The following is a 23,909-nucleotide window of genomic DNA, read 5'->3' as shown; positions in this document are numbered from 1 at the left end:
GTTCAAAAACACCAACTTTTTTTTGTAAATACCTTTTAGGATTTAAAAACATCATTAAAAAAAATTTCCAAAAAATTTTGCAAGGTCACCTTTAAGATTTTGCATTCTAGTATGAGGGAAGTTAATATATTGTGTTTATTGTCTCTTATCTGGAGACAGAAGGAAGTTCCTTGTGAAGAGGCAGAGTCTCCATCTGTCAGTGGAAACGTGCTGTGTGGGCATTGGTTTATGGTTATGACATCTCCCATAACTTGGCTATTCCCTGTTTCAAAGGGTTTAATTGAGGATAATGTTGCATTTAACTAATTTTATTTTCTTAATAAGTGTGGTTGGGGACTCTGCGGGGTTGGGAAGGAATTTCTCCCCACGTCAGATTGGCAGTGACTTTGGATGTTTTTTCTCCTTTCGCGGCATGGGGTGTGAGTAACTTGCCGAGATCGTCTTGATATATCTCACTTACCCAGTTCCCAGCCATTGCAGAAGTCTCTGGTATTGGTGCACCTTGGGCCCTACTATTCTCTGCCTGTCACACATAATAGGTTAGTCTCCTGTGGACTAGAATACTTTGGTCTAATTTTGGTTGCTGAGTTTAATGTGCAGGTGCTGGCTGGTGGGTGCTGGGTTGGCAGCCCATGATGACATATGATTGGAAGGATTCGATTATTATCTGTAAATGGTGGTAAATGCCGATTTCATCATATATGCGCAAACCAATGGGGGGGGGGGAACTTCCCTCGATAGTAATAAAAATGTACAAATAGGCAAAGTAAGAAAAATACTGCTTGAGAATTTGTTTGATATAAGGATATTTACTTTGTATATTTTAACAAGCAATGTTGACAGTTTGTATTTTAAGGTTATAACATTTTAATTTTTTGAACCTCAACATCCACTGTCAATAAATAATTTTCTGACAACCTCCCCATCTGTAGTTTCCTGCAACTGTGACAATTCAAATTGATAACAATTTGGGGGAAAAGATTAAAATATATACTTTTGTGCAACTGAATATGGATAAAAATAGAAAAAAAAACCAACCACACCTTGAACATAAACATCAATGTTATGACACATCAAAAAATTGGTGCAGAGTCCTCTGGTACTTTGTCAGTAGCCTATGGAGTTCTACATCAGTGTTTGTTTTTAGTAGCTTTGCTCTTACTGTGTTTGCAACTATATTTTAGACCAAAATACTTCCAGTTGAGGAAAAAAATGGTGAGATCAGATTTCTCTTGCACAGCAATTTGAAAGAAGTTTGTCTTGCAGTTTGTATTAATATGTATATTATCTACTACAGTTTAAAATATTTTATGGTCCACTTCTGTAAAACCCTGAATTAGCTAGAGCTCATGAGCTCTAGCTAATTGTGAGCTCTGAGACCACATCTTTCGGCACTCTAACTACACAGATGTGATTGTCAGGGTTGTTGTAGGTGATGTAGCCCAAGTATGCTCCACAGGGACCAGAGCAGAGCTTTCTTGGTAGAGGACCTTCAGCTCTGGAACTTGCTGTCACTGGAGATAAGACTGAATTTGAGTCTTGGCACATTGCAAGATTAGTCTTTGTGCAGACATTTTCCTGACAGACTGATGGAGTCAGTGGCTCTGAAGGAGAAGAGGAGAGCCATGATTCATCCTTAAAGTATGCACTAGTAAATTTTTATAAGGGGAGTCCAAATACTATAGTGTTCAGTGTTTTAAAGTGCATATAAAAATTCTATAGTATTTCTCACAAAGACAAGTTAACCATTAAGGTCTCTTTAGCGTGCATCATTTCCAGTTCTATATAATTTTCAAGTCTGTGTGATTCTTTAGGGCTTGTCTACACTGGCAATTTACAGCGCTGCAACTTTCTTGCTCAGGGGTGTGAAAAAACACTCCCCAGAGCGCAGCAAGTTTCAGCGCTGTAAAGCGACAGTGTAGACAGTGCACCAGCACTGGGAGCTACGCCCCTCTTGGAGGTTTTTTTTTTTCATAGCGCCGCAACCACACAAGCCACATTAAAGCGCTGCTGCGGCAGCTCTTTAGTGTTGCCTGTGTAGACTAGCCCTTAGTACAGCATTTGCATAGAAGAGGAATCTTTCAGTTTAGTTTACATTTTTCTCTTATTGAAAGCAATATGGTGAAATTGAAGATTGCCAGATAGACGACTCTTCTCTCCATGCAGTGATTACTTTTAAGACAAGAGCAGAAGCTGAAGCTGTAAGTATATTCTTCATATTAAAAGTACTTTAAGAGGATATCTCCTATTAGTCATATGTAAACTGAACTAAATTTAAATTTAAGAATTAAGTATAATTTCAGAACAGTTAAATCTTATGTTGACTGCTTTTGAGTTGATTATCAAAGAGGAATAAGTTTGATTTTAGATTAAATTAGATTACTGAGTAACCTTTTCTTTTTCCCAAAAAATCTTTCAAACCAGCCTATTAACTGAAATCCTTAAAAGGGAGGAAATTCTGAGCTAGTTTAAAGTATATCTTGCATGAGTCAAAACAAGACATCCCCCCAGTGGTATTTCATGAATGGATGTCTGGCTTTGGCAGGACCCCCCTACCTGTTCATTGTTCCTTATTTTTGCCCATAAGAGTTACCTCAGTACCCCACGGCTTGATTGTTTTCCCTTTCGTTGTAGTTTACATCAGAAATGCAGAATCATGAAACAAGTTATTCAAAGGGTTTTTTTTATGTATTTTTCCATGTCCCTTATTTTTATAGACATTTGATTTCTTGGGAATTTGTAGGTTCTAGAAGTTTGTTTTGACTACGTATCTTTAATTTCTCAATTCACCAACATTTCTAACAGATGATACAGGTTGTGATTACTGAAATTTAATTTGGGAACTAATTCATTATTCTTTGTGTTTACTAGGCAGTTACATTTAATACATTCAGAGCATCAAGTTCACTTTGAAATGAAATTAGAGTGCTTGCTTAAGGTATAATGTATCAGTATGAAACTTTTCCCTAAATATTACTGCTTTCTAAACATTTAATGAAACTATTAAATGTTAATTTGTTAATTAAATGGGAGGAAGCATGCCAGTGCAGTGCTTTAATAAGTGGGACTCAGGGAAACTTGGGTTCAATTCCCTGCTTTGTCACAAACTTCCAGTTTGCCCTTGAACAAGTGGTCTGTGCCTCAGTTCCCCAATGTAAAATGAGAATGACACTTCCTTACCTAGGTTTCAGAGTAGCTGCCGTGTTAGTCTGTATCCACAAAAAGAAAAGGAGGACTTGTGGCCCCTTAGAGACTAACAAATTTATTTGAGCATAAGCTTTTGTGAGCTACAGCTCACTTCATCCTTCCTAGCAAGCTGGCGGGGCCTGGGCTGTGTGAGTGGCACAGTGGGCATAAGGCGTGGGAAGCTGGGTGGGGAAGGCATGGCCATGGCTGGGGACGGGGCGGAGGAGGAAGATGAAAAGGGGGAAATGCCCCGCAGCCCAATGGGCTCCTCTCCTGGCGCAGGCTGCCCGGGCTGGCCATGTTCAGCCTCTACTCGCTGGTGAACACCTTCCAGTGGATCCAGTACAGCATGCTGAGCAGGATGCTTACCTAACAGGTTTTGAAGATAAATACGTTAAAGATTGTGAGGCATTCAGATGCTATAATGGGGGTCATATAAATACATAGGACAGGTAAGTATGTTAGAATGTATAGGAAACTCACGCTTACTCAGAGTAATGATCCGTGTAGTGTCAATATGGTTCCATGTGATGGGATTTAACTTTTTTCAAAAATTTAGGAAATTGCCTACAAAATAACTTTAAGCAAAGTCAGGCACTCAAAAATTGGGAAATGCCAGCATTAAGATTACCCTTGGATTTGGACCCTTTGGTATATGCAATTTGTGATGTTTTGGGGATCGGGGCACTCTTACCATCTGCCGTATAACTTTGTGTACCTTAATGTTATGCTCTCAAGACTCAGAACCTTGACACCAGTAGCCAGTTTACAAGCATAAAGGTCTCATCCTGGCTTCCGCCTGCCTAAATACTCATTGCAGGATGATTTCAACAGCCTTTCCAGTCTCAGGTCTCCCCAAATTCATCTACCCTGAGCTCTTAAGTACCAGACACTCTGACTTTTCCCTTTTGGTTTGTCACTCCCAAAGTAATGAAACCTGCACCCCAGTTATTACTTCATTTTGCGGGGGACAACACTACACACCATTTGCACAACAGAGACCTGTTCGGGGTAAAAATAAATAAAAGGTTTGTTTGAGGGAAAAATCACAGATTCAAAGACGAATTAATAAGGAAAGCAAACACCATACAAGTTACGGAGAAAATAAACATAGGTGCAACGTCAGGTTTTACACTTGCACATTTGAATCCCTTTTAAGACAAGTTACCTATTGCCTTTGCTCAGATTCCCGGTTTATCCCATAGCCCTGAGGAGGGATCTAGAGTTCATAGACAGTCCCCCACCTTTGAGACTGTCCCTCAATTCTGGATATTTTTCACTTCAAATACCTTTTCTTTTAACAATGTTTGCAGGGGTGGGTGGTTGTTTGTTTGTTAAATTTCTCAGACTATGGTGATTCATAATGGGGGAAATTCCTTCCTTTCTTAGTTTTCAAGACTGGGGTTTTCTTTTCAGTTGCAAGTTGTTTCAGTGTTTTCCCATTAATGTAATGGCCCATCACTTGTTTTTAGCTTAGTTTAAAAGGTACTCTGTGCTTCCCTCCCCGTTGTGAGGTGGAACTGAATGTTGCAGCATAGATTATGAGCACAGCTTTATATATACACAATAAGATAAATTCATACCACAGTCTGTATACATATCTCCTAATGACCACCAAGGTCAGAACATTACAAGCTTTCATAAAGGACCTTGATATATTTTTATGCACAATAACAGTGTGTACAACCACTTGATTCAAATAAAAGTAAATATTGAATGGTTATCCATGTATTGAGTGCCCTCCAAGCTGTCCACTGAACAAGTCATGTGTTCTGTGGGGGGGGAGGGGAAACACATCATCTTGTAACTAAAGACTGTATCATAAAGCATACTCACAAGGGAGCCGAATTGTTTGCAGCCTTAATTTTGGCATTTCATAACTTTTGAGTGCTTGACTTTGCAATGTTAATGTTCTTTTAACACAACTTTTACATGTAAGCAATACGAAGTATATATAATGTTAACTGAAGAGAAACTCCACCTATACAGTAAACGTCATGAGGGCGCCTTTTTCACTCCACGCTCATATGGCAATATTTTTTCATAATGATGGAGAGAAGACATTTGGACTTAAGATGAAATAGGAATTTGCTATTACATGGTTTCCCTCACACATTCTAGTATGACTTGTAAAACTAAATGTAGAACTTTCAAAGAAATCAGATTCATTTTATAATTCAAAACATGTTGGATTACAAATTGTTTGGTGCTTGCTAGTAAATCAGATTTTAAGAATAGTAATTGGTAATGAAGATTAGTTGCAGAACTAGTTGAATCATGAAAGCTTTCTTTGGGGCTTATTCAGAAGAAAATGTAATATTTTACCTTTGGCTGAAAAAAGCTTAAGTTTTATGATGGTGGACATTTTAGTCTGGAAGGGAGAGGAGGATTCCCTAGCTATAAAATGTTGCACTTTTATGTAGCAGTAATTTCTTCAAAAGATTACAAGTTGTTTCTGAACCTAAATGTCATGTATAAGTACTTATAAAAATTCTAGTTGTGTGACATTGTGATGAGACCATGAACCAAAAACTCCTGAGCTGCATTTTAATAGGCATGGAATCTTTTAAATTTATCATAAATTTATATGTACAGATTTAAAATTTATACCTGGGGACTTTAATATCACACAATTCATGTTCAGATGTCATTGAACATGTAATTGTTTCTACATTTCACATTATGCTGTACTTTCAGATTGTACTATAAATCTTTTGTGACTGTGACAGTTATTTCGAAATGTTGCTAACGCTGATTTATGCTAGTTCATGTTACTTTAATTTGAACATACTATTTCCAAAGCAGCCACTTAATGCATCTGGTACTTAGAAAGGCATGAATATCCCATAAGTTAAAATTTTTACATTTCAATTACAAAGGGTTTGCAGGAAGTGGAGCATTTTCCAGTAGAATAAGTTTTATAATCACAAAGTTTAATTTTTGTTACACTGAATCATTTGTATTTGGGGGATGCTTGGGTTTTTGCAGTAAGTAAATGTATTAAGTGTTGTTTCAATTTGTGTCAGTCTTTCAAGGGTGTGAAACACTGATCAAAATTCAATAAGGTGTTCATGACCGTATGTTATCCATGTCATGAATTGATCCATGACTTGCTAAGCTTATTTTCTTTTCTTGCATTTTGATTAATACTGTATCTACTACTTTTTGTAAACTCTTACCTGAACAGCTAGGTAAATACATTTGATTATCAAGTCCTGAACTATTATATGCTGAAATGGTATATTCAGTAAATCTATTTAATTTTAAGCTATTCGTAATAACTCATAAATCTGTTTCACAAATGTGTAAAAATCACCTTTTCCCCCCCCAGTAAAAGCTTAGTATCGGTTTACTTTTGGTCTCTGATCAACTGTTGATTATTTTATTTCCCTTTCACAAAGAAATGTGAAACTAAGAACTTTCTAACTTGCTTCAGGCTGCTGTTCACGGATCTCGATTCAAAGGACAGGATTTGAAGTTGGCATGGAATAAGCCAGTTATTAATATGTCTGCTGTTGAAACAGAAGAAGCTGAACCAGATGAAGAGGAAGTAAGTTTGTTTCTTTTGATTTTCTGGCGAGATGAAAGAATATAGATTTTTTTTTTTTTCTAAAAGTAGGTAACATCTGTTGATTCCCACTTGTTCCCGTACCATATACTTTCGGTGACTTGACATTGGGGCGTGAATTTGTAGTTTGATTACATAATGTGTACTTTCTTGTCTGTGCTACTACTAAGCTTGCTTTCTCCATTCTGCCACTGTGAACCTATTATTGGTTCAAATCTTCCATCACATCCTATCAGGAGCATTGTACCTCTTTCACAGCAAAAAACAAAACTTCGATGGTCCATTTAGTAATTTATCAAAACAGGAGTGTCTCATACTAAGGTGCGGGGGAAACCCAGGGGTCATGCCCAGGACAATCAATGGAGATTATTTTATAATTCAGTGTATTTACAATTAAGTAGTCTCTTGTAAATTCCTTGGCTTTCCAATGTTTTGGGTTTTTTTTTTTAAGCTGCAACACTTTTTTTCCCTTCAAATTGAATCAGTCTCAACAGTTCCACAAACTCAGGTATTTTTGTCTTGGATATTTCCCATTTCTTTTCTTTAGTATTCTGATATTTTATAATTCAGTGGATTTACAATCACAACTAAAAATGACTATTTGAGACTTGACTAATTTCTTTCCTACAGAACTCATTTATTGTGCAGAGCTAGAATTTTACCTACCGTAAAGGTGTACTTTTTTTCCGTAAATGTTTTTTTACCTACATCGTGACCAATAGCTAGCTCATTTGATAACATTAATATGATCTTTCTCCACGTAAAGGACTTGTAACAGTCAGTAAGCTGTTACCTAATCTCCTCTCTTCAGTCCAATCGACTGTCACATATCCATACTTCGTGACCCTTCCTCCTGCATTATGTACTTCCAGGTCTACACAATTGCTGTGCAGCGGTTTTCACTGTGGTTGTAACAGTTCTGTTTCCTTCTTAATTCCACTTAATTTCCTGGTTCAGTTTTAAATCTAATCCAACTAATCTAAAGGATAAAAAGCACCTTCTTGAGTCATGTGTTCTGTTTCATGGGTCATAGAACCATTGATAGCAATAAACTTGTTGAGCAGTAGGTATGCCCAAATGCACGTTGCTTCTGGGACCTAGAGGATAAAAGAAAGATCCTGCTCCCTAGATATCAGGTGGTTCCTTTTTCTATCAACCAGTACAATCACAGAATCAGCTTATGGTTGTTTTCTAGGTTTAGATTTTTTTTCATAGGCCTAAGACCTTAGTAAGAAATATTTCTCAAAGATTCCACAAGATCTGTGTTTCCAAGTAAATTGAACTTAAGCTAGGGCAGTCTGAGATCGAAGCTCTCATGGCTAGACCTTCTTATAAACTGTTTCATAGTTATGGCTGTACCCAGCATTTCTACTATTTTCATTTGATACTGTCAGGGTTTCCTTCCCACTCTGAACTCTGGGGGACCTGCAGGAAAGACCCCCTAAGCTTATTTCTACCAGCTCAGGTTAAAAACTTTCCCAAGGCTCAAATCCTACTTTGTCCTTGGATGGTACTGCTGCCACCACCAAGTGAGCTAGACAGAGATTCAGGAAAAGGACCACTTGGAGTTCCTGTTTCCCCAAAATATCCCACCCCCCAAGCCTCTTCACCCCCTTTCTTGGGGAGGCTTGAGAATCCTATACCAACCAAATAGGTAAACAAGATGAGCACAGACCAGACCCTTGGGTTTTTAGGACACTAAAAACCAATCAGATTCTTAAAAACTGAACTTTATTATAAAGAAAAAGTAAAAGAAGGACCTCTGTAAAATCAGGATGGAAGGTAATTTTACAGGGTACTAAAATTTAAAACACAGAGGATTTCCCTCTTGGCAAAACTTTAAAGTTACAAAAAAACAGGAATAAACCTTCCTCTTAGCCTAGGGAAAATTCACAAGCTAAAACAAAAGATAAGCGAACGCATTTCCTTGCTATTACTTACAATTTTTGTAATCTTGGATGTTTATTTCAGGTAGAATTTTAGGAGATGGTTTTTCCTACCCTGGTCCTTCTATGTTCAAGAAAGAACAAAGAGAGCACAAAACAAAACCTCACCCCACAGATTTGAAAGGATCTACTTCCCTTATTGGTCCTTTTGGTCAGGTGCCAACCAGGTTATTTGAGCTTCTTAACCCCTTATAGGTAAAGGAGGAATTTTATGCTACTCTTAGCTGTATGTTTGACAGATACTAATTCATTTATCTCTCCATTTCCAGGAGAAGTCAGATTTACATATCATATTGGTGTCTCCCCATGTACTCATTACTTAAACAGATGAAATCTTTTGAGGTTTAGAAAAAGGGGTAGGCGAGACCACTTCAGTTCAGACTGTGTTTTCTTGGAGCCTCCAAAATTGAAATTTGCAAATAGCCACTTAGATTTCAATTTATATTTTAATGAAGCATTGTTTTCTTGATTCTTAAAGCCAGATCAGATGCTTGAATATGGAAAGCAAGGCTTCAGTCTTGGTCTCTGTCTTCTTCCTGAAAGCAATCAGTGCTTGCTAGTTTATTAGTGGGGATCTGCTGAGGAAATTTCTTGAAGGAGGAAAAGTGAAATCTGAAGTTGTCTGGATATATTACCCTGTAGATCAACAGTAATTTTAGTCGCTTCTGAGAAAAAGAATAAAGGCAAGTAAAGTAATCTACAGTTTACATAGTGAGGGGGTGTAATGAGGTTTTACAAACACTGGAGCAGAGGCAGGAAAATGATTAATTATCTGTCCTGTAGATGGGCTGCAGTCAGTTTCATTCTACAACTCCTGCTGAAACATCAAGCCTGGAAATCAGGGCCTTCAGCTCTCGAGAGTGATGTGGGGTTGGAGGAAAACACAAGTTGGGAGCAAAGAAGAAGGTTTTTGGATGTGGTAAATGCCTTGGTAGAGGGAAAAACCCTTCATAGTCCTGGAAAGAACTAGGTACCAGAGAACCGCTGCCTGCCTGGAAAAGGGACCTCAGATGGGGCTTCCTTGCGGGGAAGAGAAGCTCTGTCTACAGACTTTTATCCACATAACGAGTGGGAATACTGGTCAGGTTTCCTTAATGTAAGGGGGAAAAAGTTTAGGGACCAGCTAGCTACATGTTGGCATTTTCCCTGTGAACATAATTCACAAACTGTGTGAAACCCTGGTGAATGGGTGAGACTCTCCCTGACTTTTCATAGTTGAAAGTGAAGAGGGTGTGATGCAGAATATTTGTTTCTCTGGAACTGAAACTGTAGCTTGGGAGTTAACTTTTTTTTTTCCCCCCAATTGCCCCTTCGGGTCTGACTTTTGTTTGAGTCCTGTTGTGGCCATCAGTACAATGGTGGCGCTTGTGGGAGGGAGGGTAGCAGCAGGTTTTGGATCAAATCTGTTCTTTCATAAGTTCTAGTGGATCATTGCTCTTGTATGCTTCCTAAAATCTTTATGCTATACATTGCTGAAATATTCTCTGAAATTTTACATTGTGTCTTCTGTTGTTCATAATTTTTCCAACTGGGTGGATCTTTTATAAATTTCCTAATTATCTTCTTACCAGGATGATTTTGGTATATGTATGTTCAAGCAATCTAACTTCTTATGCTATTTTTTCCTGTCATATTCTCAACCATACAGGCTTATCTTTCCCTTTTATCTTGTTTATTTAACCAGGTTGCATTAATTTACATTCTCTCTAATGATTACTGAACTAGTCCCCTCTTTCCTTCAATAAATTCCCATACATAATGAATTTCTAATCAAAGTTCCTTAAGAGCATTTTGCATTTCTTAAATGTCAGCTTTTCCTTGAAGAGAACTTCTGTATTACTTCTAGCCCATGCACTCCTGAGTATTTGAAACATATACGCTGATCTTAAGTAGACAAATTCTAGAATGGGGTTGGCAATCTTTGGCACGCAGCCCATCAGGGTAATCCGCTGTTGGGCTACGAGACATTTTGTTTACGTTGATTGTCTGCAGGCACGGCCCCCCCATAGCTCCTAGTGGCCACAGTTCGCAGTTCCCAGCCAATGGAAGTGGCGGGCCGCAGGGATGTGCTGGCCACCACTTCCTGCAGCGCCCATTGGCCAGGAATGGCGAACTGCAGCCACTTGGAGTTCCAGGGTTCGTGCCTGTGGACAGTCAACATGAACAAAATGTCTCGCGGCCCGCCAGCAGATTACCCTGATGGGCTGTGTGCCGAAGGTTGCTGACCCCTGGTCTAGAGTAACATTTCAGAAAATGCAGTGGTCATCAAACTGCATGAAGTCCACAGCTTCTTCCTTTCAGTTTTGCTTTTATCCCAGCCAATATCAAAAATTTTTCATTGTTTCTGTAATAAATGGTTCTGACTTTTATGCTTGTTATCTCTTATAAACTGAAAATACCTGACTGCCTTAGTAGTGTCTATGGCCACTAAATTCACCTAAGTATTTGACTTTTTGTTTACAAGCTTCATTATCCATAACAGATATGGAGAATCCCCCTTTTTTCCTCATGACTCACTTCAGCTCATCTAAGGAAGTCTAGGCTAAACAGGGTCAGGCAGGGTGTGTGTTTGGATGGGCACAAGTAATACCCTAAGAGACAAAGAGGGTGGGTAGATAATTCAGTAGATTACACTCTTTCCTCTGAGGCAGTACTGAACCAACACCCCACAATGGCAATAGGCAGTAGTTTCTAATAGTCCTAGTCTGTTGGCTGAGATTTAGATACAGATGAAGCAGATTGTGGAACTGATAAAGATAATTTCTTCCCCTGCCAAGTTCCTGCCAGTCAAAGTTAAGGGACTCTCAGGCAGAGGAAAATGGACATCAGCCACTACTATTATCCTCTTCTGATCTGATGGTGGCCCTGGGAACCGGAGCAGAGGATTGGCCCAGCTCCACAAACTTGGAAACTAACTGATCCGGGAAAACACTCCATCGCTCAGCACTGGGCTTGAAAGAGCCTGGAACAGACTTAAGCTTACTGTTGTAACTGGAGTAGCAATGGAGGGGTCTGATAAGTCTGACAAGTGGGATCTGGCACTGCTAACAGTGGCTGCCTTCTCCCACAACTGCTACTTCTGTTCTCATGTAGCTGGAACCAACATAGCTTTAGGTTCCGTGACTTTCCTGACAGGCTCTCTCCAGTGCCTTTTGAAGCATTGGTAGCTTTCTCCAAAGATCAGAACCCTGCACAGATAGCAATCTGCACTACTTTGAGGTTTCCTTACTTAAGGAAGCTACTGAAGCCAAATCAGTCCTCTTCATTTGCAGTCACGATGAACCTCCGGAACTTAGTTTAGCGGCCAGACCTTCTTTGAGCCAGAGTACCTGAAGCCTGGTCTACCTATCCTTACACATTCAGGAAGCTAGTCTGGCAAACGGAACACCCAGAGGCAAATGTACCTCGTACAGACATTTCAAAAGTCTCTCATGCTTGTCTGACACCCAGAAAATCTCAAAGCTCAAGTTGTTTTTCTTCTGAGGTTCTGCCATAACACAAAAGAAGCTACCTTAATAGTATTATATACAGATAGTTTATACACTTACCTTGTACTAACTGTACTAGGAATAAACTACTATAAATCTAACAAGGCACTTCAAATGCCCCATATCTAAAGGACCAGGGCAGCTTACTTCTGTTTTCCATGGTGGTTGGAAGGAACTGAGTTGCTAGAGGGCACAGTGCTGCTCACATAGCCTCCCCCTCAGAACGTTCACAAACACCGAGAGGAGCGGTAGGATGGAGCACATGTGCACTCCAGCAGGCACTGTATGGAGAAATATCCATACATGGAAATGTGCAGAGCCACTTGAACAAAAGCTTTCCAATGTAATTTATTTTAAAAAAAAGGGGGGGGGGGAGGCGCAAATGAAGTTGAACTTTATTCTCTGTTGGGGCAACATAAAAATGGGAGACTCTCTGAGGACCAGATGATGTACATCTCGTGTTTTAATAGTTCTTATGATTCTTCAACATATTACATGTGTCCAAACTATAGTAACTCCTCACTTAATGTTGTAGTTATGTTCCTGAAAAATGCGACTTTAAGCAAAATGATGTTAAACGAATCCAATTTCCCCATAAGAATTAATGTAAATGGGGGCGGGGGGTTAGGTTCCAGGGAAACTTTTTTTTGCCTGACAAAAAACCAGACAGACGCACACTATAAGTTTTAAACAATTTAATACTGTATACAGTGATGATGATTGTGAAGCTTGGTTGAGGTGGTGGAGTCAGAGGGTGGGATATTTCCCAGGGAATGCCTTACTGCTAAATGATGAACTAACAATTAGCTGAGCCCTCAAGGGTTGACTCGTTGTTAATGTAATCTCACACTCTATAAGGCAGCACGAATGGAGGGAGGGGAGACAGAGACACACCGTGTGTGTGAGAGAGAGAGAGATTTGCATTTCCCCTTTAAGTACATTGATACCACTCTTAAGTACACTACCTTGTTAGGTTAATCAGCAAGCTGAGACTAAGACCAGAGCAGCTGCTGCCAGGAAGGTCCCTCTGTCCTGAGCCCTGTCGTGTGTGCCCCCCGCTCTATGGAGATGGGTAAGTGGGGTGCAGAGGGGAGGGGCACACCCTGACATTAGCCCCCTCCGCCCCTCCCCCCCCAGCAAGCAGGAGACTCCTGGGAGCAGCTCCAAGGCAGAGGGCAGGAGCAGCACATGGCAGTGGCGGGAGGGACGGCTCAAGTGCGGGCAGTTGATAGCCTTCTGGGTGGCTGCTGCACAGGGAACTTAGGGGAGCAGGGAGCTGATGGGGGACTGCCAGGTCACCGGGTCCAGCCTGGCTAGCTGCAACGGGATGCTCTTCCTGCAAGCAGTGGACAAATCAGGCGGCTGCCAAAAAGACGTTGTAAGGGAGCATTGCACAACTTTAAACGAGCATGTTCCCTAATTGATCAGCAGCGTCACAACGAAACAACGTTAAGTGGGACGACTTTAAGTGAGGAGTTACTGTATTATGCTGCCATGAGCTTTAAGACAGTATACTGAAAAATAATCTGTTAACTCATATGTTCATAGTCACTTTGCCTCTTTACAACAAAAGGTACTTAATCTATCCCATTTTATATTTTTCCTCCCTCAAATCAATGTGTCTAAAATGAGACTTTACACTTCAACAATTTACAATCAAGTTCAAAATTGAACTAGATAGGCATGGTGAATATGTCTATACCTAAAAATAATTACTAGGATGTCTAAAAAGCTTTTCCTTTAAGAATTATGTATTTTTTGCAGTTGAGACAAATGAATTCAACACTAGAGAAAAATTATGGGGAAGGAATGAACATATGTCCCAAACCACCTATTGTCTTTATGTTTACCGCAAGCTTACTTTCTTTCATTGTTTCTTCATTCTTCAACCGATTCTCTCTGTTTACAGTGTCTAATTATCCCAAATTCATTTTTACTTTCTGTAACACAAGTCTAACTTGACAACCTATTTCAATTTCTGTACACTGTTCCAATTACCTTGCCAGAATGCACTTCATGTGTAATGTTTTTTGATACATTATCAATTTAAAGGGAATCTTCAGCTGTTTTTTTTAAAATGCATTTGGTAACACCAAAAAAGGTGAGCATTAAGCATAATACACTTAGATGAAAAGGAAAGGTAATTTAAATCTCATGAAGTTTCTGTTCATGAACTATGCAGATGTCACATTAATGTTGCAGAATGGAGTTGCTGTACAGAGCAAGGTGCTGATTTTTATATTTTCACCATATTTTTAAAAGAAGATCTTTAGAGTACAAAATGAAGGATATTAAACAACTTTAGAAGTTACACACTATTAAAAGTTGCATTTATGTTCAGTGCTATAAGCTAACTGCTCTGAGGCAGAGCTTATGGTGGGTGAGGTATCTACGTTGGATCTGAAGAAGAACGTATAAGCTTGAAAGCTTCTCTCTCTCTCTCTAACAGAGGTTGTTCCAATAAAAGATATTACCTCACCCACCGTGTGTGTCCAGAGTTCTGAGACCAGCGTGGCTGCAACAGGACTTTTGTATTTTCAGTACTTGAGACAGATGACCTTTTGGAAAAATTGAAGGAGACTAGCTCTAGTGTTCGCACTCTGGGTCTGAGTCTCACGATCAGGAAGAGACCATCTACTCCATCATTTAGATACTAGAGACAGTATTACCCACAGTCATCATTTTTATTTTGCATGTAGCCAGAGGTGTCAGCAGCAGCAATCCCAGTCTTTGTTTCAGACTGAGCATAAGAAGGTCTTTCAGATCTAGACCTAAGATGAGGCAACCAGATCTCTTTTCTTCATCTTCAGCTAACACCATGCCTCAGATTTTATGAGGATCAAGAGTTGTTGACTAGTCAGTGAGGATCATTCTCCTCTGTGGTTCAGACACTGACTAGCCCAACTTATCAACTGAGGGAGGCTGATTACCTTTATAGGTTCCGTACTGGATTCGGGGCTTGTCTACACTTAAAATGCTGCAATGGCACAGCAGTGGCTTAGGTAATCTGCCTTCCCGAGAGGCGGTGGCTGGATCAACAGGGGAATTCTTCCGTTGACCTAGAGCTGTCTGACAAAGTTTTAGTTGGTTTAACTGTGTCATTCAGGGTTGTGGATTTTTCACACTCGAGTCTGACCCAATTTTCAGTGTAGACAACATCTCAGTAGCAGGAAAAGCTTTTCTTCCAGAAGACAGGTTTTTAAAAATAGAACAAGTGATTTCCTAAATTCAAGCCTGTCCGTACCAGAAGGTGATGGAGGAACAAGTCTTTTCATAGGTGCTCTGTTCAGTCCTCCTTCGCTTTCATTGACAATAACAGATGCTTCCAACACTGGATGGGGGAGCCCATATACAGCTCAGTGTACAATCCAAGGGCACTCTGTGTTTTTCAAGAGAAAAGTTTGCACATCAGCGTGTTGGAATTAAGAGCCATTCATCTCTCAAGTCATTCTTTCTTCATATACAAGGGAAGGTAGTCTAGGTAGCAATGGACAATACAACCGCTTTGTCTTACATGACTGAACAAGAGGGAGCTCACTCACTTCAGTTATGTGCTGAAGCAGTTAGGTTATAGGATTGATGCATTTGTCACGAGTGCTATCCAGTAGCCCCACATTTAGCCGGGGAAGGCTGTGTGCTAGCAGATCATCTCAGCAGGGACAGCTGTCAGATTCACAACAGTCCCTGAAGGATCAGGTTGTCATGACATCTTTTCCCATTAGGATCAACCTGAAATAGACTTGTTTGTGACAGAAATCAACAAAAAGCCTTTCTTCTACATTGGGGAAAGGGCCTTCTGTATACTTTTCTCTCCTTTCCATTGATTCAGAAAGTAGTGAAGATTAGACAAGAGAGGAAAAAAATTACATTGATTGTTCCAGCTTGGCTGAGACAATAGAATCATAGAATATCAGGGTTGGAAGGGACCTCAGGAGGTCATCTAGTCCAACCCCCTGCTCAAAGCAGGACCAATCCCCAACTAAATCATCCCAGCCAGGGCTTTGTCAAGCCTGACCTTAAAAACTTCTAAGGAAGGAGATTCCACCACCTCCCTAAGTAACGCATTCCAATGTTTCACCACCCTCCTAGTGAAAAAGTTTTTCCTAATATCCATCCTAAACCTCCCCCACTGCAAATTGAGACCATTACTCCTTGTTCATCTATGCCTGTGAGGTCATTTTTCGAACCATGACGAAGTGTTCTTTATTATGCTTATCTACTAACATGGTCTTCATCACTGATATCACAGCCAGAAGGCGAGTGAATTGCATGCCCTGATAGCTGAGCTGCCATTTACAAATTTTCACAAAGATAGGGCAGTTCTTAAACTTGCTCCCAGATTTTTATGGAAGTGTCTGAGATCCATTTCAATGAGACAGTTTTTCTGAAACCTCATGCTAATAAATGGGAGTCTGTTACATGCTTTATATGCTACATGGGCTCTTGCATACTATTTAGATAGACCTAAAAGTGTTAAGAGGCCATCTAGACCGTTTCTTATGCAAATTATCATATGGGCCATAGTGTGTCCACTCAGTTGGGTTTCCAGATGAGTTAAACAATGCATTGTGCAGTGTTATGAGTTACTTGAAATTCCTGATCCCTCTGTGCAGTCTCGTTCTGCTAGAGCTGTAGCAATGTCTTTTTGCATCACTCAGACATCTTCTTATCAGGGAAATTTGTAAGGCTGCCACTTGGAAGTCAGTGCACACTTTCACTAAACATGCTGAATCTTTCTTCTGGAGCACATGCCAAATATGGCAGAGCAGTGTTGCAATCGTTGTTTGATTAAGACTCCATTCCTATGTCTAGGATTTCTCAGCGTTACTTGTTAAACTTCTGCTAAGTAGTAATATGCAGAGCCATTCAAAAAAGAAATGAAGGTTGGTTACTTGTTACCAGACTTCTATGAGATGAGTCTGCTTATTCACAATTCTTGCCCACCTTTCCTCTTTTTCAGGGTATGTCTACACTGCAATGTAAACCCAAGGTTAGTAGAATTAGAGTTAGTAGACCCTGGATTTGTTGTTTTAGGGTTTGACTGTTTTATATTCGTTGGTAATCCCAAGTTAGGAAATGTTGAACTCTGGGTCCCCAAAACATAGTGCAGAGGTGGGAGCCCCAGGTTGGGACCCTAGGTCAGCCACCCATATCCAAGACTTCCTAGTACCCTCCAAAAAGGTGGCTATTCTAGCCTTTTGTTCATGGTTTAGTGTGAGAAGACTTGACCGTCCCCCAAACTTCACTGTCCAAAGGACAAATAAAGTTGGCCCGTGGGATTGTGGGATGTTTTTGGCAGACTGTCATAGCGCAAGTCCAGTGGGTCTTTGTCTACACTGCAAAGCAGTAGGACTTGAACCCTGGGACCTGGCTTGAATGAGGCTCGACCCCTCCACCCTCATGGGGTCTTGCGACCTTGAGTCCAAGCCCTGGATTAGCACAATTTGTGTGTTGATGATAAAAGGGGTTAGGCTTGATCCTGAGTTTGAACTCTGGGCTTACATTGCAGTGTAGTCATATCCTCAGAGTCCTGTTACGGTTGTTTGGGTTGGTGGTGGAAGGAACTGCGGTAGTAGAGGGCTGAATGCACTTTATGTGGCCTCACTGTCTCAATGATCAGAGACACCAATGGGTGGGATAGAAGTGGGGGAGGGGTGCACGTGTGCTTCAGCAGGCACTGCTTAGAGAAGGCTTATAGAATATGAGGGTTGGAAGGGACCTCAGGAGGTCATCTAGTCCAACCCCCTGCTCAAAGCAGGACCAATCCCCAACTAAATCATCCTAGCCAGAAGAAAAGGAGTACTTGTGGCACCTTAGAGACTAACCAATTTATTTGAGCATGAGCTTTCATGAGCTACAGCTCACTTCATCGGATGCATACCGTGGAAACTGCAGCAGACAATATATACACACAGAGATCATGAAACAATACCTCCTCCCACCCCACTGTCCTGCTGGTAATAGCTTATCTAAAGTGATCATCAAGTTGGGCCATTTCCAGCACAAATCCGGTTTTCTCACCCTCCACCCCCCCACACACAAACTCACTCTCCTGCTGGTAATAGCCCATCCAAAGTGACAACTCCCTTCACAATGTGTATGATGATCAAGGTGGGCCATTTCCTGCACAAATCCAGGTTCTCTCACCCCCCTCCAAAAACCACACACACAAACTCTCTCTCCTGCTGGTAATAGCTTATCCAAAGTGACCACTCTCCCTACAATGTGCATGGTAATCAAGGTGGGTCATGTCCAGCACAAATCCAGGCTTTCTCACCCCCCCCCCCTTTTTTTTTCCGGGGGACACACACACACACAAACTCACTCTCCTGCTGGCAATAGCTCATCCAAACTGACCACTCTCCAAGTTTAAATCCAAGTTTAACCAGAACGTCTGGGGGGGGGGTAGGAAAAAACAAGGGGAAATAGGCTACCTTGCATAATAGCTTAGCCACTCCCAGTCTCTATTTAAGCCTAAATTAATAGTATCCAATTTGCAAATGAATTCCAATTCAGCAGTTTCTCGCTGGAGTCTGGATTTGAAGGTTTTTTTGTTTTAAGATAGCGACCTTCATGTCGGTGATTGCGTGACCAGAGAGATTGAAGTGTTCTCTGACTGGTTTATGAATGTTATAATTCTTGACATCTGATTTGTGTCCATTTATTCTTTTACGTAGAGACTGTCCAGTTTGACCAATGTAAATGGCAGAGGGGCATTGCTGGCACACGATGGCATATATCACATTGGTGGATGTGCAGGTGAACGAGCCTCTGATAGTGTGGCTGATGTTATTAGGCCCTGTGATGGTGTCCCCTGAATAGATATGTGGGCACAGTTGGCAACGGGCTTTGTTGCAAGGATAAGTTCCTGGGTTAGTGGTTGGATGGATTGAAGTTTCCTCAGGAAGTCAGTGGTGTCTTGAAGGTAGCTGGGAGTGCTGGTAGCGTAGGGCCTGAGGAGGGAGTCTACATAGCCAGACAATCCTGCTGTCAGGATGCCAATGCCTGAGATGATGGGGCGCCCAGGATTTCCAGGTTTATGGATCTTGGGTAGTAGATAGAATATCCCAGGTCAGAGTTCCAGGGGTGTGTCTGTGCGGATTTGATCTTGTGCTTTTTCAGGAAGTTTCTTGAGCAAATGCTGTAGTTGCTTTTGGTAACTCTCAGTGGGATGATAGGGTAATGGCTCGTAGAAAATGGTGTTGGAGAGCTGCCGAGCACCAACAACCACATACCACACAACAGAACCACTGACCCAGGAACTTACCAGACGTTCTGGTTAAGCTTGGATTTAAACTTGGAGAGTGGTCAGTTTGGATGAGCTATTGCCAGCAGGAGAGTGAGTTTGTGTGTGTGGTTTTTGGAGGGGGGTGAGAGAACCTGGATTTGTGCTGGACATGGCCCACCTTGATTATCATACACATTGTGAAGAGAGTTGTCACTTTGGATGGGCTATTACCAGCAGGAGAGTGAGTTTGTGTGTGGGGAGGTGGAGGGTGAGAAAACCTGGATTTGTGCTGGAAATGGCCCAACTTGATGACCACTTTAGATAAGCTATTACCAGCAGGACAGTGGGATGGGAGGATGTATTGTTTCATGATCTCTGTGTGTATATAATGTCTGCTGCAGTTTCCACGGTATGCATCCGATGAAGTGAGCTGTAGCTCACGAAAGCTCATGCTCAAATAAATTGTTTAGTCTCTAAGGTGCCACAAGTACTCCTTTTCTTTTTGCGAATACAGACTAACACGGCTGTTACTCTGAAACCCATCCTAGCCAGGACTTTGTCAAACCTAACTTTAAAAACCTCAAAGGAAGGACATTCCACCACCTCCTTAGGTAACCCATTCCAGTGCTTCACCATCCTCCTAGTGAAAAACTTTTTCCTAATATCCAACCTAAACCTCCCCCACTGCAACTTGACACCATTACTCCTTGTTCTGTCATCTGGTACCACTGAGAATAGTCTAGATCCATCCTCTTTGGAACCCCCTTTCAAGTAGTTGAAAGCAGCTTTCAATTCCCCCTCATTCTTCTCTTCCGCAGACTAAACAATCCCAGTTCCCTCAGCTTCTCCTCATAAGTCATGTGCTCCAGCCCCCTAATCATTTTTGTTGCCCTCTGCTGGACGTTTTCCAATTTTTTCACATCCTTCTTGTAGTGTGGAGACCAAAATGGGACACAGTATTCCAGATGAGGCCTCACCAATGCCTAATAGAGGGGAATGATCACGTCCCTCGATCTGCTGGCAATGCCCCTACTTATACATCCCAAAATGCCATTGGCCTTCTTGGCAACAAGGGCAAGCTGTTGACTCACATCCAGCTTCTCATCCACTGTAACCTTAGGTCCTTTTCTGCAGAAGTGCTGCCTAGCCGCTCGGTCCCTAGTCTGTAGCGGTGCATGGGATTCTTCTGTCCTAAGTGCAGGACTCTGCACTTATCCTTGTTGAACCTCATCAGATTTCTTTTGGCCCAATCCTCTAATTTGTCTAGGTCCCTCTGTATCTTATCCCTACTCTCCAGTGTATCTACCACTCCTCCCAGTTTAGTGTCATCTGCAAACTTGCTGAGGGTGCAATCCACGCCATCCTGCAGATCGTTAATGAAGATATTGAACAAAATCGGCCCAAGAACTGACTCTTGAGGCACTCCGCGTGATACCTGCTGCCAACTAGTCATGGAGCCATTGATCACTACCCGTTGAGCCCGATGATCTAGCCAGCTTTCTATCCACCTTATAGTCCATTCATCCAGCCCATACTTCTTTAACTTGTTGGGAAGAATACTGCGGGATACTGTATCAAAAGGTTCTACCGTTTGGTGCCACCAAGTGGTACAGTACCATAAGTGTGAATATGAAGTCAATCTTGAAGAACTCAGATTAGAAGTAACTTTCATTTTCTGTTTCACGTATAAAAGGGAATGTCCACATATCTTTCTCCTCATTTAAGTCTGTGTAGCAGAAGTCTACTTTTTGTTTTGATCTTTTACATTCTCTGACTTTTCTGAAATGGAGCCTAACATTTTTCTTTTGAAGTTTCAGGAAGAATCCTTGGTGGATGATTCATTGCTTCAAGATGATGATGAAGAGGAAGAGGATAATGAATCTCGTTCATGGAGAAGATGATTCAACTGATCAGAGAAAGTGCTGGAAGTGTACCTACATTGCATTAGTATTACCTAATGTACTTTTGCTTGTTTGTACTAAAAAGTTTTTTGGTAAATGTGATGAAGTTGGATTTCAGAAATAGACTAAAAAGCAGCTGATCAATCCTGTATTTTGCCAGATTCATGTTTGAGTTTCAGTAAATGATTGCTAAAGACATCTTATTAGGAACATATGCAATGTTTTTATTACATACTTCTCCTGAAAGTTAGAGAATTCTTTGGATTCTTTGTAATTTAATGAATTGGTCAAAAAAAAAAAAAGACCAAGAGTTGTTATAACATAGATAATTTTTGTTCTATTCCAGATATGGAATGAAAATTTGCATTTAAAATCTTTGTGAATGTTTTCAGAAATGAATAGATAACAGTACTAAACTGAAGTCTCTAAAGTTATGTATTCATAATATTGCATAGTAGTATGCTTAGGCTTTACTATGTACTAGCCTTTTGTTGGATTTGTGTACGTATTTTACGTATGGGTTTTAATGATACAGTGTATGACTGCTTTGCATATAAGTCCTTATGACTTTAAGATGTTTAAAAAAATAAAGAAATGGAATGGTCTTAAAAAAAAAAAAGAAAAAAAAAAGAAAAAAAGCAATAACCAAAAAAGCTAAGACAATGGTCCTTGAAAATGGAAAAAAATAAAAAAGGAAAGAAAAAAGACCATTCCAAATGGTGACCCCCCCACCCCCATACTCACAAAAGGAGCTATAATCACTGTCTTTTTTTTTTTTTTACATCAGTGTCATACTGAATATATAAAAAACTGATAACTTGAACTGTGAAGTCTCATTTTTAGGTGATATACAATTGTATTTTAGTGTATGGTTTTGCTGCATAAAAGCCTTGGAAACATATTTTAAAACTCATAACGTAATTTAAATCAAAACTGCTTCAAATAGAATAACATTTAATGAATAAGAAGAGCATTTGTATGCATATACTGTGGACCTATAGAAGAAAACGTGATCCCACGAAGATATATGCACTAAAGAAACGTAACAGAAGAATATATTAAGAAAAGTGAATGGTAGGTATTATAGTCTTAAGAACTTCGAGCCTATATATTAATATATCTCCTTTGTCCTTGCAAAGATTTTTTTTTTCCATTTTAAAGCTACATTTGGCAAAATGATCAGTCCATACTATGGTCTGTTCATTTAGTTCTAAACATGTATAAATGTGGGAAATGCTAATCGAACTGTGAGCTTGCAAAAATACTAAATATGCACTTTTTCACAGGAAACTATGTTCTGCATTGGTTTCCTAGGTTTGTGGTGGTTCTCTTCTTAGCAGGGAAAAAACCCTAAGACTTAGCCCTGTAGAAATATGGAAACTCCTATGCCCAAAAGAAAGTGTTTCATATCCCTTGAAGTAGCATTCTGTCTCCTCCTCAGGTCTTTTGTAGGCATATCAGCTGTTGGAGCCTGGTGTATCCCCTAACCCACAAATAAATGTAATATAAATCCAATACACCTCTCATCAGACAGGAGCAGAGGTGGTAGTTGGATCTCGTAATATTTTTCACTGTGCACTCTTCATTTATTTGGGAGCAAATTACCGCCACCCCTTAAGTCTTTGCTTGGAACATCATTACTCTGCTGGCAGGCTTTTTATTCGTAAGATAAGAGATGAAGGGAAATGGAAGTAGTATCATCCCTGAGGTTATAGTGTCCCTCAGCTTTCTAAATCTGTGGTATGAGGTTTTTCTCGTGTTAGTTCTGTAGACCTGAATCCCAGTTCTTTTGCAGTTTATGTATGTGTGCTCTCTTTCTCTCTGTGTGTGCTCACACCTTGTTGCAAAAATGTGCTCTGTTTTTGTATAGAGCTTAGTTTTATATTGAAATTTCACAATTGTCTGCTTGTATGGCAACTTCTAGTGTTTATCATAGGGACTTGAACTGTTTATTAGGGAAATTGACTTTTTTACACTGAATTTCAGGCAAAATAAATTAATTTTAGATCCTATTTCTCCAGTGTTCTAGATGAGCTATTCTGGTTCATTGAATAAATAAAAACTTTTCAACTTTTATTTTTTAATTATTTAGTACTTCTGAAGGGTGCCAGTTTGAAGGTTGCCAGACTGAAATGTTGGAGACTGAAGTTTTGTGTTTTTCCACATATCAGGTACTGCAGATGAGGACTGTGCATGCTCCCTAGACTGAGTAGTTTGTTCTGTGATGATATAATCTTCCTCTTCACTGACTTCCAGATTAAGTGAAAGTTAGTGACACTTGTTAGGGTGTAGGTTTTTATGTGGGTCCATGTCCAAAGAAGCTGAAACTAGGTCACTTCACCTAGATATCAAATGGTCGCAACTTTTGGTGGTTGCTCAGTTGGACTGACTTCAAACTAGTGACACAGCTGTGTGAGATTCCATTTCCTGTTGATCCCTGTGGTCATCCTATGAAAAATTTAGGATTATGTGCCTCCAAAATTAGGGTGAAAATGAAAAAATTGTTGCTGTAGTATATTTTGTACTCTGTCTGTTTGTCGTATCTCTTCCAGTTACTGAAGGATACCAGAGTCACAATGCTTCAGCTCACTT

At 40.3% G+C, this 23,909-nt stretch overlaps 1 protein-coding gene across 4 annotated transcripts in view; it reads left to right on the top strand.

Moving 5' to 3' along the window:
• Window positions 1–23,909, top strand: part of RBM26 (RNA binding motif protein 26) — a 115,336-nt gene that overhangs the window by 81,689 nt on the left and 9,738 nt on the right. For 2 of the 4 annotated variants that reach the window (XM_073347394.2, XM_073347385.2), the window contains exons 20-24: window positions 2,115–2,201; window positions 6,623–6,736; window positions 17,149–17,178; window positions 21,228–22,391; window positions 23,410–23,488. In XM_073347394.2, the coding sequence (XP_073203495.1) occupies window positions 2,115–2,201; window positions 6,623–6,736; window positions 17,149–17,178; window positions 21,228–21,317 (321 nt within the window). In that variant the 3' untranslated portion in view covers window positions 21,318–22,391; window positions 23,410–23,488. Of the gene's footprint in view, window positions 1–2,114; window positions 2,202–6,622; window positions 6,737–8,725; window positions 9,448–17,148; window positions 17,179–21,227; window positions 22,392–23,409; window positions 23,489–23,909 lie in introns of those variants that run through there. The other 2 variants (XM_073347403.2, XM_073347412.2) reach the window with 2 other exon arrangements.

The sequence above is a fragment of the Lepidochelys kempii genome, chromosome 1 (genome assembly GCF_965140285.1).
Source record: "Lepidochelys kempii isolate rLepKem1 chromosome 1, rLepKem1.hap1, whole genome shotgun sequence".
NCBI classification, from domain to species: Eukaryota; Metazoa; Chordata; order Testudines; family Cheloniidae; genus Lepidochelys; species Lepidochelys kempii.
The sequence above is the reverse complement of the archived record's forward strand: the minus strand, read 5'-3'. Positions and strand labels throughout refer to the sequence as shown.